This window comes from Piliocolobus tephrosceles, chromosome 17, assembly GCF_002776525.5.
Source record: "Piliocolobus tephrosceles isolate RC106 chromosome 17, ASM277652v3, whole genome shotgun sequence".
Lineage (NCBI taxonomy): Eukaryota > Metazoa > Chordata > Mammalia > Primates > Cercopithecidae > Piliocolobus > Piliocolobus tephrosceles.
Genome location: NC_045450.1, coordinates 43,396,268 through 43,411,241, shown reverse-complemented (window position 1 = coordinate 43,411,241; position 14,974 = coordinate 43,396,268). Strand labels below are relative to the sequence as shown.

At 50.7% G+C, this 14,974-nt stretch overlaps 1 protein-coding gene across 1 annotated transcript in view; it reads left to right on the top strand.

Moving 5' to 3' along the window:
- The first annotated feature begins 3,158 nt into the window (after window positions 1-3,158).
- Window positions 3,159-14,974, top strand: part of SLC38A7 (solute carrier family 38 member 7) — a 27,874-nt gene continuing 16,058 nt past the window's right edge. The window contains exons 1-8 of the mRNA XM_026456884.1: window positions 3,159-3,213; window positions 3,829-3,958; window positions 7,684-8,068; window positions 9,037-9,235; window positions 9,456-9,597; window positions 10,831-10,929; window positions 11,876-11,933; window positions 12,168-12,282. Coding sequence (XP_026312669.1) covers window positions 7,799-8,068; window positions 9,037-9,235; window positions 9,456-9,597; window positions 10,831-10,929; window positions 11,876-11,933; window positions 12,168-12,282 — 883 coding nt within the window. The 5' untranslated portion in view covers window positions 3,159-3,213; window positions 3,829-3,958; window positions 7,684-7,798. The remainder of the gene's footprint in view (window positions 3,214-3,828; window positions 3,959-7,683; window positions 8,069-9,036; window positions 9,236-9,455; window positions 9,598-10,830; window positions 10,930-11,875; window positions 11,934-12,167; window positions 12,283-14,974) is intronic.

Genomic DNA, 14,974 nt, shown 5'->3' with positions numbered 1-14,974 from the left:
AGAGAGGCCTACCTTGGCCTCCCAAAGTGCTGAAATTACAGGTGTGAGCCACTGTCCCCAGTCCAGAACTTGCTTCTCTAATAAGCCCAATATCATGATAACTAACCCACTCCCACAATAATTATATTAGTCCATTCATCAGGGCAGAGTGCTCATGACCTAATCACCTCTTATGTGGCCCCACCTCCCAACACTGTTGCATTAGGTATTAAGTTTCTGACACATGAATTTTGGGGGACACATTCAAACCATGACAGTAAAAGAAATCACAAGAGAATAAAATGATAGACTAGAAAATATGTACTTAACACAAAATAAGACAATAATGGAGGAACAGAGGAATAACAACAACAAAAAGACATATAGAGAGAACAAACAGCACAATGGCAGATGTAAAGCCTAACTTACTAGTAATTACATTAAATGTAAAGGAATCAAACACTACAATTAAAAGACAGATATTAGCAGAAGGGATTTTTTTATTTAAAAGATCCAACTATATGCTGTTGACAAAAGACAATCTTTTTCTTTTCTTTTCTTTTCTTTGAGACGGGGTCTTGCTCTGTCACCCAGGCTGGAGTGCAGTGACATGAGCACAATTCCAGTCTCAAACTTCCTGGGCTCAAGCAATCCTCCCATCTCATCTTCCTGAGTAGCCAGGACCACAGGCATGTGCCACCACACCTGGCTAATTTTTTTAATTTTTAGTAGAAATGAGATGTTGCTATATTGCCCAGGCTGGTCTCGAACCACTGAGCTCAACAATCCTCCTGCCTCAGCCTCCAAAAGTGATTGGATAATGGGCATAAGCCACGGCTCCCAGCCTCATACTTTCAAGAATGGATATAACAATGAGGCAGAACGTCAACAAGAGAAGGCTTCAACAATACCGTAAATCAACTAACTACACCTAGTAGACAATCTATAGAACACTTGACCCAACAGGAGCAGAATATGCAATCTTCTCAAGTGCACATGGAACATTCTCCAGGACAGCCCATACATTAGGCCATAAAACACATCTCCATAAACATAAAAGGACTGAAATCACACAAAGTATGTTCTCTGACCACAGTGGAATGAAACTAGGAATCAATCACAAAAGGAAATTTGGGAAATTTATAAATATGTGGATATTGAACAGTACACTACTAAATAACATCAGTTAAAGAAGAAATCAAAAGGGAAATTAGAAAATATTTTCATGAAAACACATATCAAATCTTCCGGGATGTAGTTAAAGCAGTGTGTAGCTATAAATGCCTATGTTAAAAAAAAAAGAAGAAAGACATTGGCCAGACACGTTGGCTCATGCCTGTAATCCAAGCACTTTGGGAGGCCAAGGCAGGTGGATCACCTGAGGTCAGGAATTTGAGACCACTCTGGCCAATGTGTTAAAACCCTGTCTCTAGTAAAAATACAAAAAATTACCCAGGCATGGTGGTGTGTGCCTGTAAACCCAGCTACTTGAGAGGCTGAGGCAGGAGAATCGCTTGAACCCAGGAGGCAGAGGTTGCAGTGAGCCGAGATCGCGCCACTGCACTCCAGCCTGTGCGACAGAGCAAGACTCTGTCTCGGAAAAAAAAAGAAGAAGAAGAAAGATCTTAATTTAATAACCTAATGTTCCATCTTAAGAAACTAGTAAATAAAAGATCAAATTAAACCCAAAGTAAGCAGAAGAAAATAATAAAAACTAGGGCTAAAATAAATGAAACAGAATAGAAAAATAGAGAAAATCAACAAAATCAAAAAAAATGTTTCTTTTTAAGAATCAACAAAATTGACAAAGCTTTAACTACACTGACCAAGAAAGAGAAGACTCATATTGCTAAAATCAGGAATGAGATAAAAGTCATTAATACTGTCCTGAAAGAAATAACTCTGAAGAAACTAAAATGCACCTTATTGGACGCATTCAAAGGGTGGATTTTAAGGCCAACAAATATGTCAACAAAACTTTTTTATTTTTTTAATTTTTTTTTTTTTTCTGAGACAGAGTTTCGCTCTGTTGCCCAAGTTGGAGTGCAGTGGCGTGATCTTGGCTCACCGCAGCCTCCACCTCCCGGGTTCAAGCGATTCTCACAGCCTCAACACAGTTTGAGGCTGGTCTTGAACTCCTGACATCAAGCGATCATCCTGCCTTGGCCTCCCAAAGTGCTGGGATTACAGGTGTGAGCCACCTCACCCAACCAGTATGATTCAATTTATATAAACTTTTTGGAGGCCAGGCGTGGTGGCTCATGCCTGTTATCCCAGCACTTTGGGAGGCCAAGACGAGTGGATCACTTGAGGTCAGGAGTTCGAGACCAACCTGGCCAACATGGCGAAACCCCATCTCTACTAAAAATTCAAAAATTCGCTGGGCATGGTGGTGCGCACCAGTAAGTCCCAGCTACTCGGGAGGCTGAGGCAGGAGAATCACTTGAACCCAGGAGGCAGAGGTTACAGTGAGCAGAGATTATGCCGCTGCACTCCAGCCTGGGACACAGAGTGAGACTCTGTCTCAAAAAAAAAAGATACGACTTGGGTTTCTAAGGATTCCCAGCATGTCCTCATCGGTTGGATCTCTGATGCATGAAGAGGTAGGTGCAGTGGAGAGCATATCCACAAAACAGAAATGAGGCTATTGGGATGCTGGAGATTACGTGACAACTTATGAGTGACACACAACCAAGAACAGAAGCGGGACTGGATGCCCATTTCTTCATTCAACAAATATTTACTGAGCACCTACAAACCCTCAAAAACTGTTCTAGGACCTAAACCCTGGGGTCATAGGCATGCCCCCAGCCCACTCTCTTGCGGGAAAGACCATGGCTCAAGGTCCCCCACATTACTCGTTAAAAAACACTCCAGTGCTCTGGCCGTGTCCTTGCGGACAGAGACTGGGAGGATAATGAGGCCAAATAGCTTTGGCCCACCGCCCCGGGACTGGCAAAGACGCCAGACCTAACGCTCTTCCTTGGAAGAAGGAGCAGTGTTTGATTTGGTCAAGAGGCCGACACTAACAGTAAGAGGATAAACACGAGCTGGCTGGACGCGAGGCTGGCTCAGGGCAGTGCTGTTGGGCTGAGGATTCAGGGAGCTGGTTTGGTCCAAGAGTCACACTTGCGGAAACTACAACTCCCAGCGTGTCCCGCGGCCGCCCGAGCGGGCGTCATGTGATCCATGCTCACGTGTCTCCGCAGCCGGCTCGGGAAAGAATCCCCAAAGGTAAGTGGCCGGAGACAGGCTCTGGAGGGTGGAAGTGTTAGATCCCCGAGGTCTCTGGAGCCCCTCAGCCCCCGCCACCGCGGCAGAGCTCAGGCCCTTTCCCTGCAGAGGTCCGGATCCCGGCGTCCTCGCCCCACGCCCGCCCCTCGGTTGGCCGGCTCTGCCGCGCCTTAGCCCAGCCAGCGGGTCTCCACCCAGTCCTAGGCCGGGATCGAGTCCCGGAGCTTCTCCCCAGTTTGCCCCAGAGTAGCCCACCCGCCTCGCTCCAGGCCTGCGAATCACCCCGCCCCAGCCTCCTGGCCCGGGTGCGCCCTGGCTCACCTCACAAAGCAGCCCACCCTTTCTATTTCAGGGCTCCAACCCCAGGCTGGACTGGGAGCACACTCCAGTTGGGATCTGAGGGGCCTACATCTCTGGCCTGAGCATGTGGGCATCAGGCTTCTATTCTGGCTCTGCCACCTACCCACTGTGACCTTAGTCTAACCTCTCCCTCCTGGGTCTGTTTTCCTATCTGACCTGAGGCTCCATTCCATGAGTAAGAGTGAGAGCCGCTCAGTTTCCTCCAGCTCTGCTAAAGCCACCACAAAAGTAGCCCACTCTTCTCTCTGCTGACAGCAAATTTTAGGCAAAGTCTTGAGAAAAAAGAAATTGGGGCCAGAAAGGGAAGTGAGGAGAACCAGATCCCAGACCTTTGGAGAGAAGGAGCAAACCCCCTCTGGCACAGCCCATCAGGGAGAAAGAGCAGGTAAGGTGCAACGGTGGGCTGAGTAATTTGCCAGTGAGCAGTGGGGGTGCCGAGAGATCTTGAACCAAGGCAGAAAATCCGCAAGAGATGGGACCCCCAGCTTCTGAGTTCCATGAGGACCCCAGCCTGCGCTCTCATGTGGTTTGCAGGAGAGGCTGGCAGATGGTGCAGGACTCGGGCAGGGCTGCCAAAGGGAAACATTTTAGTTGGAGAGTCAGGAAGCCGCACCAAGCCTTGTGACCTTGGACGAGTCACTCTAGACCTCTGTGTCTGACATGAGCAGCGGGGAGGAGGTGGTCACAGCTCTGGCAGCACTCACTTTGCAGGGTTCCTTCTCTAACTACACTGGAAGCCTGGGAGTCCCAAGACTGCCTTCACTGCTCACTGCTTTGATTTTGCTGAGTTGCTGGCTGGGTGACAGGATGTGTAAGAGGAAGAAGCCCTGTGACATCTGACAGATCTTTCTGGGTTTAGAGCCAGCAAAGGGATGTTTCCTCTAGTGCCGTGGTTCCATGCTTGATGACAGATGGCTGAGAGCACATGAATTTTCCCCCTTTCCCTCTCATGAGTGGATGGTCCCCAGCTTTGTTTGTCCATCATCAGGAGGAGCGATGGGAAGTAGCCCAAGTGGTCTTGTTAACCATTTTAAAACCCCCAGTGGGCTGAAGGCATCAGAGAGGATGGCCCAATGGTTAGGGCAGTCATTATGGCTGAATCTGCTCAGTTCCCTTTTCTTCCCTCTGGGCTATAAAGACTAAACCAGGTGGGGGGCTGTGGCTCAAGCCTGTAATCCCAGCACTTTGGGAGGCCAAGGCAGCAGGATTGCTTGAGCACAGGAGTTCAAGACCAGCCTGGGCAACATAGTGAGACCTCCTCATGTCTACAGAAAATTTAAATACGACCGGCATGGGGGCTTGTCACGTGGGAGAAGTCACATGGGAGAAGAGTTGAGAATTGGCCTGAATTTTGAAGGGCCAATTTTCTTCCCCATAGGAACGAAAAATGTCAAAGGTTGGCCAGGCACGGTGGCTCACTCCTGTAATCCTAGCACTTTGGGAGGCCGAGGCAGGGGGATCACAAGGTCAGGAGTTTGAGACCAGCCTGGCCAACATGGCAAAACCCCATCTCTACTAAAAATACAAAAATTAGCCAGGCATGGTGGCAGGCACCTGTAATCCCAGCTACTCAGGAGGCTGAGGCAGGAAAATCTCTTGAACCTGGGAGGTAGGGGTTGCAGTGAGCTGAGATAGTGTCATTGCAGTCCAGCCTGGGCAACAAGAGCAAGACTCCATCTCAAAAAAAAAAAAAAAATTAAAAAGTTAGCTGGCTGTGGTGGCACACACCTGTAGTCCCTGGTACTCAGGAAGTTGAGGTGGGAGGATTGCTTGAGCCTGGGAGATTGAGGCTGCAGTGAGCTCTGATTGTGCCACTGCACTCCAGCCTGAGCAACAGAGTGAGACCCTGTCTCTAAATAAATAGAGACTAAACGAGGGAGGGAGTAGAGACTAAAATGGAGTTTTGTATGAGTACCCTGAAATCGGGACTCAGGAATGAGGAGACTTAAGGAGGGGTCTTTGGCAGATTTTGCCAGCCTGGGTGGTAACCAGCTAATAGCAGCCTCTGGGGAAGACTGCCCTGGCTCCTTCCTGCCCCCTTAGTCCCTGCCCTTGTAATCTGGGCTTCTTCCTGCTCTTTCTCCCATTAGCTATCCCAGGGCCTCTGTGCCCATTGTTACCTGGCCAACAGCACCAGGCTCTGGTTTGGGTTTTTTTGTTGTTGTTTGTTGTTTGTTTGTTTGTTTGTTTTGAGACAGAGTCTCACTCTGTCGCCCAGACTGGAGTGCAGTGGCATGATCTGGGCTCACTGCAACCTCCGTCTCCCGATTTCAGGCCATTCTCCTGCCTCAGCTTCCTGTGTAGCTGGGACTACAGGGGCGAACCACCACACCTGGCTAATTTTTGTATTTTTAGCAGAGGTGGAGTTTCACCATGTTGGCCAGGCTGGTCTCAAACTCCTGACCTCAGGTGATCTGCCCACTTGGCCTCCCAAAGTGCTGGGATTACAGACGTGAGCCACCACACCCGGCCCAGGCTCTGGTTTTGATCAGTGTTCTGCTCTTAGCTTGCTTAGGGCTGGAGAGTCTCAGGCATAGTTGGTGGTGGGCAACATGGGAAGGGGCATCTGCAGAAATAACAGCAGCAGTGACCATTTATTGAGTGTTAAACCCTTACTGATATTAACACACGCCCCACAGGAACATATGATGTAAAGGCTTAGAGGGGCGAGGTGACTTGCCCAGGGTCACACAGATAGGCAGCGGAGGAGTCAGCATTCTGAAGGCAGAGCCTACTCAGAGACCCAGATCACAGCCCTGTCCAGGGCTGCTCTTGATCTGGGGGTGGACTTGATTCTTTATGACCATCATTTCTCTGTGGGTCTCAGGCTATGAGCTGAACCTTGAGAACACTGAAGGTCCTTTTTCAGGGCTGGGCTCCTCAGAGCCTCAGAAGATTCTTGGAAGAATAAAAAAAAACTGCATCTCAACAGTGTTTACCCAGAGAGCAAAGAGAATCAGTCAGGTGATAAGCCTGTTATCTGAGTTCCGCCATACCCAAGGTACTGTCTTGGACTCTGGAGTGGGGCAGATACAAAAGGATGGATGCCCTATGGTCAGACAGGCCTGGGTTTGAATCCCAGCTCCACCACTGACCACTGTGTGACTCAGGGGAGAGTGGTTATCCCTTCTGGGATTCAGCTTCCTCTTTGGTAAAATGGTGACTGTCATGTCTACCTTTTAGGGCTGTATTGAGGATTGAATGAGAAAGCATTCCATAGCTGCAGCAATAGTGGTTTATAGTAACAAACAGCACTGCATGTTGAGCACTGATCATTGTAATCTAGCCCAGGAGAGCAAGCCTAGTGGCCAGTGAGATGCTAGCACATGAGAGAGTTCTGAGAAGAAACCAACTTGAGTGGTTCTGGGCCCCTACATGGCACCAAGAAGAGCTCAGTGAGTGACCTAGGAAATGGGGAAGAAATAGGACCTAAAAGGGTGGCTGGCAAAGGAGTTGGGAGCATTCCAAGCATGGGATGAATCATTGTTTTCCTGAAGATGCAAACATGACAGGCATGGGGGCTTTGTCACATGAGAGGAGTTGAGAATTGGCCTGAATTTCAAAGGTCCTCGAAAGTCACAGAATTTAGACTCCGGGCCACTGGGAGGCATGCTGGACTGTAATATGTTGAATTTCAGTTCTTGGCAAGGGGTCCTTTTGGGACCCTGTGGTGTGAAAACAGGTTGGGAAGCCAGACAGATCCGGATCCAAATCCTGCTGTGCAACTTGCTAATATATGACCCTGGGTCAGTGATGGGATCTCTCCAAACCTTTTGACCACAAGACTGTCCTAAGGATTGAATGAGATAAAGTATATCCATGACACACCTGCCCGACATGGGGCCTCTCTCTAGTGCTGATGTGTTAGTACCCATTTTATGTTGACATCTAACTGGCCCAATGAGTCCGTATGCCTGAAACAAGCATGATTTGCACCTGATCTGTTTCTGTGTCTGTCTCCCCATACTCTGGCACCCAGTGCACTGTCTGCACAGAGGCATACCTGGGTTTGGATCCTACCCATGTGATCTTGGGCAAGTTATTTCACCTTTTTGTTCCCCAGTTCCCCCATCTTAGGATAACAGTAGTGCTTGCCTTTGTCCCATCTAGGTTGAGAAGAGTCCTAGGCTAGCAGCCCCAAACAGGTGGGTGTTGCTCAGCTGCCTGGGGCATGTGGTTGTAAGGCAGAACCCACAGACCTTGCAGGAAGAAGGCTCTTGGGGCCATGGCCCAGGCCAGCATCAACAGTGACTACAGTGAGTGGGGCTTGAGCACGGATGCCGGGGAGCGGGCCCGGCTGCTTCAGAGTCCCTGTGTGGACACAGCCCCCAAGAGTGAGTGGGAAGCCTCTCCTGGGGGTCCAGACAGAGGCACCACTTCCACACTTGGGGCCGTCTTCATTGTCGTCAACGCGTGCCTGGGCGCAGGACTACTCAACTTCCCAGCAGCCTTCAGCACTGCGGGGGGCGTGGCAGCAGGCATCGCACTGCAGATGGTGAGTGCACTGGCCGGGAGGGCAGAGGTACAGTTCAGGTGGGCAGTTTGCCTCAAAAGGGAGGTTTTGAGTCAGGAATGGCCAGTAAGTGATATGGCACTGCTCTCCCCTCCCTCACATGTGGCAGACATGACTAATCTATTCTAGTGTTCTTTCTTCTGACCCAAATGAGGCTTCAAAAGCCTTCCAACAATCAGAGAAATTTGAACATCAATTACATCTCTAATTTTTTAGGCATAACATTGATTTTGTGGTATGTTTACAAAGAGGGCCCTTATCTTTTAGAACTACATACAGAAATATTTATTGATGAAATGATATGATAGCTTATATTGGCTTCACAATAAATGCAGAGTGGGAGGGAAAGGGAATGATGAAACAGGTTGGCCATGCATTGATCATTTTTGAAGCTGAGTGATGGATACATGCCAGTTCTTTTTACTATTCTCTTTACTTTTTTTTTTTTTTTTTGAGATGGAGTCTTGCTTTTTCACCCAGACTGGAGTGCAGTGGCCCAACCTCAGCCTACTGTAGCCTCCGCCTCCCAGTTTCAAGTGATTCTCCTGCCTCAGCCTCCCAAGTCGCTGGCATTACAGGCACCCACCACCATGCCCAGCTAATTTTTGTGTTTTTAGTAGAGACAGAGTTTCACCATGTTGGCCAGGCTGGTCTCAAACTCCTGACTTCAAGTGATCCTCCTGCCTCAGCCTCCCAAAGTGCTGGGATTACAGGCATGAGTCATCGCGTCCGGCCTATTCTCTTTACTTTTGTGTGTTTGCAATTTTTCACAAAACTTTTTGTTTTTAAGGAAAATCTCAAGTCAGCATCGTCTAGCAGTCTCTTAAAATTGCCCTTGTGAGATTTGCCAAGCTTGCTTTGGGCACTGGCCCAGTAAATGCTAGGCGAGCCCAGGGCGCCCTCTGCTGCCAGGCCTGTCCCACAAGCTCTTGTTCTGCCTCTGCCTGCAGGGTATGCTGGTTTTCATCATCAGCGGCCTTGTCATCCTGGCCTACTGCTCCCAGGCCAGCAATGAGAGGACCTACCAGGAGGTGGTGTGGGCTGTGTGTGGCAAGCTGACAGGTGTGCTGTGTGAAGTGGCCATCGCTGTCTACACCTTTGGCACCTGCATCGCCTTCCTAATCATCATTGGTGACCAGCAGGACAAGAGTGAGCTTCCCCCTCAGTCCCTACCCCATCTCTTCTTATCAGCCCCAGGGATCCTAGGGGGAGGGAAAAGGTGCTGAACACCTCTCCAGGACTTACCTGGGCCCAGCATTCATCTGGGAATCCTCCCTCCAGGCAGAGGGAGGTCCTGGGACCCAGCAGAGCAGGAGGGCCACACCCCGTGGTGGCCTGGCTTGACATTCCCTCCTTCCTCCCTGTGCAGTTATAGCTGTGATGGCAAAAGAGCCAGAGGGGGCCAGCGGCCCTTGGTACACAGACCGCAAGTTCACCATCAGCCTCACTGCCTTCCTCTTCATCCTGCCCCTCTCCATTCCCAGGGAGATCGGCTTCCAGAAATATGCCAGGTATGGAGGCCCCAGCCCCGGTCAGACAGAAGCTGTGATCCTGGGCAGCTGTAGACCTACGGGCTCCTGGGGAACCCTGCTCTTCCATGCCACCTTACCTTGGGGAGCAAGAGCAGGCAAAGCAGGGCAGACCGGGGCTTGCGGGGTTTCAGATAAGACCATCCTTTTCTGTCTCCATCACTGAAAAGGATGCATCCATGAGAGATTCAGTTCTGTGTCCTTTTGCATCCATGAGAAATTTAGTTCTAAGTGTCCTTGTCAAAGAAAGAACAGGTGGTATCTGGATGGTGAAGGTGGCCTCCTGGCTGTCCCTGGGAAGAAGGGATTTGGGTCTTTGAGTTTGTCAGCCTGGCAGCATCTTACCTGCAGCTTGGCATGAAGGAAGGAAACTGGTTTCCTGTCTAAGCATCTGAAAGGCTGTGGGATTCTAGGCTTCCCCGTCTGTAAGTGCAGGGGCCATGCTCCACTCTCTCCAAGGCTCCCATAAATGTTGACACAAAAGTGTTTGTACTCTCAGCCGGGCGCGGTGGCTCAAGCCTGTAATCCCAGCACTTTGGGAGGCCGAGACGGGCGGATCACGAGGTCAGGAGATCGAGACCATCCTGGCTAACACGGTGAAACCCCGTCTCTACTAAAAATACAAAAAAAAAAACTAGCCGGGCGAGGTGGCGGGCGCCTGTAGTCCCAGCTACTCCGGAGGCTGAGGCAGGAGAATGGCGTAAACCCGGGAGGCAGAGCTTGCAGTGAGCTGAGATCCGGCCACTGCACTCCAGTCCGGGCGACAGAGCGAGACTCCGCCTCCCCAGGAATTAAAAAAAAAAAGTGTTTGTACTCTCAACCCTCTTACCTCTGGCATCTCGTAGTTCTCAAAGGCCAGGCTCAGAGGATGGGCTGCCCACAACTCCTGCCCAGGCTGGACTGCTCTAATTCAAGTCCCAGGTGTGCTTTGGAGCCTTGCTCTCTGCATTGTCTCTGAGCCATGGAGCTGAACCAGCACTTCCCAATGGCCAGAGATGATGATCGGGTCCCCTCTTGGCTGTCCAGCTCCCTCCTAGCTGTGGCAGGTTTCTCTGAAACTATTTCTCAGGCATTTCCTGAGTCTTTGCTTGGCATAGTTCCTGGTTCACTCAGTGGACACTTGTGGTCACTAGAGCTGAAGGTGGATGTCCCTAGGGTTGGAATCAGATAAGGGGCAGCTGGGGATGAGGACACTTAGTCTCTCCTTCCCGGCAGCTTCCTGAGCGTCGTGGGGACCTGGTACGTCACAGCCATCGTTATCATCAAGTACATCTGGCCAGATAAAGAGATGACCCCAGGGGACATTCTGACCAGGTGAGGGTGAGGGCCCTAGGAGACATGGGGAAGCTGCCACCACTTGGGCCCCAGCAGGTGCTGGGTCAGGAACCAGAAGGCCACACAGGTGCTCTTCTCAAGGCTCATGAGCTCCTCAGGGCTGACTTGGTCATTGTAGGAAGGAGGAAAGAGCCCCTGATCTCATGTTACTGGAGGGAAGAGCAAGAATCAGAGACAGGAGGCACTTTGCCACCCACATCCAACAGATGAACCAGTGTGAGGCTAGGCCTTGGGTAGAGGAACCTGAGGGTAGAATTGCCCATGTTTCCAGCATGTGCTTATCTGTAATTTCTCTATCTTTGAGGGTGAATTTATTATTTAAAAAAAAAAAAAAACCAGGGCCAGGTGCGGTGGCTCACGCCTGTAATCCCAGCACTTCGGGAGGCCGAGGCAGGCGGATCATGAGGTCAGGAGATTGAGACCATCCTGCCTAACATAGTGAAACTCCGTCTCTACTAAAAAAATACAAAATATTAGCCGGGTGTGGTGGTGGGCGCCTGTAGTCCCAGCTACTCAGAAGGCTGCGGCAGGAGAATGGCTCGAACCCAGGAGGCAGAAATTGCAGTGAGCCGAGATCGCACCACTGCACTCCAGCCTGAGCGACAGAGCGAGACTCCGTCTCAAAAAAAAAAAAAAAAATTTCCTTTTTTTGAAAGGAACAAACCAGTGAAGCAAAACCCCCGGTCCAGGAGCCAGGAATTCTGGATTTTGGTCCTGGGGGGCTTTTCGGAGCCTCCAGGCCCCCTCCCAGCAGGGCCTGGGACATAGGGATGCCTCTTCTCCCTGTTCCCAGACTTCTGTGGGCTGAACCTACAGAATGCCAGTTGCTGGAGACCATGGTAGGCTGAATGAAGAGTGAGGGTGTGGGTGGGTTGGTGGCTCCGAGGAGTTCCCAGGTGGCAGCACCTTGTGTGTTTGTTCACAGGCCGGCTTCCTGGATGGCTGTGTTCAATGCCATGCCCACCATCTGCTTCGGATTTCAGGTGCCAGTGCCAGTTGCAAGGTCCCTGCTGTCCTCTTAGGTCACCCCACCCCAGGTTGGAACCCAGGAAGGAGGAGGAACCCAGGCAGGATGGAGGAAATCCTGGGGGGAAGGACGGAGCAGGGGCCTCAGGACTTGCCCCTTGTCCCTGGGGTCTTTGTTCCCAAGGTACCTTCCTCTGGAAACTGGGGGTGAGGTCATTTCCCCACCATGACCCTGCCCTTCACCTGGACAGTGCCACGTCAGCAGTGTGCCCGTCTTCAACAGCATGCAGCGGCCTGAAGTGAAGACCTGGGGTGGCGTGGTGACAGCTGCCATGGTCATAGCCCTCGCTGTCTACATGGGGACAGGTGAGTGCTCCCCCCTAGACCTGGGACTGGAGTGCTCTCACTTCCACAGGTGTCCTCAGGTCCTGGGGCCCAGCTTTCCTGGGGACAGCCCTGCATTCCCAGCATGACTTATACAGGCACTGGCTTGAACTTGGCCTGCCTGGGGCCTCCTCCTGTCAAGATGAGAGTGGCGTATTCATCCATTCATTCACCAGTTCTAAGTTGGTGCCTACAAAGTGCCAGGAACTGTTCTCAGTGTGGGGGTGCCATGGAGAGAGATAGAGCTGGTCTTGCCCTCATGGAGTTGACATTCTTGTTGGAGAGACAGTCATGCAGGAGTAACTAGGGAATCAGTAAGGAATTCCAGATGGTGGCGAGCATCCTGATGACAGTGAAATCGGGGAGGTGTATTTTATTTTGTTCTAGTTTGTTGTGTTTTGAGAAAGGGTCTCAGAAACTGTCACCCAGGCTGGAGTGCAGTGGCATGATCATAGCTCACTGTAACCTCAACCTGCCGAGTTCAAGTGATCCTCCTGTCTCAGCCTCCAAAGTAGCCGGGACTACAGCCATGTGCCACCATGCCCAGCTAATTTTTTGTTTTGTTTTGTTTTGTTTTGTTTTATTTTGTTTTAGCAGAGACAAGGTCTCACTCTGTTCCCCACGCTAGTCTTGAATTCCTGGGCTCAAGCAATTCTTCTGCCTCGGCCTCCCAAACTGCTGGGGTTACAGGCGTGAGCCACCAACCCAGCCTAAAATGGGGAAGGTATGAATGGGACTGGATGGGTGGCTTTGGGAGTGGTTCACAGAAGGTTCGTCTCAGAGGAGGCCCAAATGATGAGAAAGACCCAGAAGAGGAGGAGCTGGGGGAGAAGGGTTCTAGACAGAGGAACCACAAAACACCAAATCACTGAGGCAGGGCCAGGAAGAAGGTCTGTGTGGCTGGAGTGGTGTGTGATGGGGGCAGGTGACAGGCAGTGAGGCCAGACAGGCACTGGCAGCCAGATCCTGTTGGGCCTGGAGGGCTTCTGGGAGTCAGAGAGGAAGCGTTTTGAGCAGGGGGTGGTTCAGGGAAAGATGGCTCTGGCTGCAATGTGGAGAGTGATTGGGATGAGGGAGCAAGTCTAGGAGACCCCGGAAGAAGGATCCCCTGAGTTCTTTCCATGGATGGACAGTAGGAGCTGCCTGGGCCAGTACTGTTCTAGCCTCTGAATACACAGCCAGGAATAAGAGAGGCAAATAGCCAAATCCCTATTCTCCTGGGGCTCATATTCTGACTGGGAAGACAGAAAATAAGCCTGTGAAAAAACTTGATTTTTTTTTATTGTTTACTTAAAAACCAGTGTAATAGTACAGTTTAAAAAAAAAAAAATTAGAAAGAGATGAGGCTGGTCACTGTGGCTCACACCTACAATCTCAGCTGTGGGAGGCCAAGATGGGAGGTTCTCTTGAGCCCAGGAGGTCAAGACAGGCCAGGCAACGTGGTGAAACTCCATCTCTACAAAAAAACTTAAAAATTAGCCAGGTGTGGTGACATGCACCTGTGGACCCAGCCACTTGGGAGGCTGAGGTGGGAGGATCGCTTGAGCCTATGAGATAAAGGCTGTAGAGACCCATGATCATGCCGCTACACGCCAACCTGGGCAACAGAGCGAGACCCTGTCTCTAAAAAAGAGATAGAGAGAAATGAGTGTTAGGGGACGGGCACAGTGACTCATTCCTGTAATCCCAACACTTGGAAAAGCTGAGATTGAGAGAACCGCTTGAGGCCAGGAGTTCAAGACCAGCCTCGGCAACATAGTGAGACTCATCTCTACAAAAATTAAAGAATTAGCCAGGCATTGGCCAGGCACGGTGGCTCACTCCTGTAATCCTAGCACTTTGAGAGGCCAAGGTGGGCGAATCACTTGAGACCAGGAGTTCGAGACCAGCCTGTCCAACATGGCAAAACCCTGTCTCTACTAAAATTACAAAAATTGGCTAGGTGTGGTGGCAGGCTCCTGTAAGCCCACCTACTCAGGAGGCTAAGGCATGAGAATCGCTTGAACGTGGGAGGCAGAGGTTGCAGTAAGCCAAGTTCACGCCACTGTACTCTAGCCTGGGGGATAGAGTGAGACTCTGTCTTCAAAAAAAAAAAAAATTAGCCGGGCATGGTGGGATGTGCCTGTGCCTGTAGTCCCAGCGACTTGGGAGGCCAAATCGGGAGGAACTTGAGCCTAAGAATTCAAGGCTACTATGGAACTATGATTGTACCACTTCACTCCAGCCTGAGTGACAGAGCAAGGTCCTGTCTTTAAAAAAAAAAAAAAAAAAAACAGCCAGGCACCGTGGCTCACACATGTAATCCCAGCACTCTGGGAAGCCAAGGTAGGCAGATCACATTAGGTCATGAGTTTGAGACCAGCCTAGCCAACATGGCGAAACCCCATCTCTACTAAAAATACAAAAATTAGCCGGGCGCGGTGGCTCAAGCCTGTAATCCCAGCACTTTGGGAGGCCGAGACGGGCGGATCACGAGGTCAGGAGATCGAGACCATCCTGGCTAACACGGTGAAACCCCGTCTCTACTAAAAAGTACAAAAAACTAGCCGGGTGTGTTGGCGGGCGCCTGTAGTCCCAGCTACTCGGGAGGCTGAGGCAGGAGAATGGCGTGAACCCGGGAGGCGGAGCTTGCAATGAGCTGAGATCCGGCCACTGCACTCCAGCCTGGGCGACA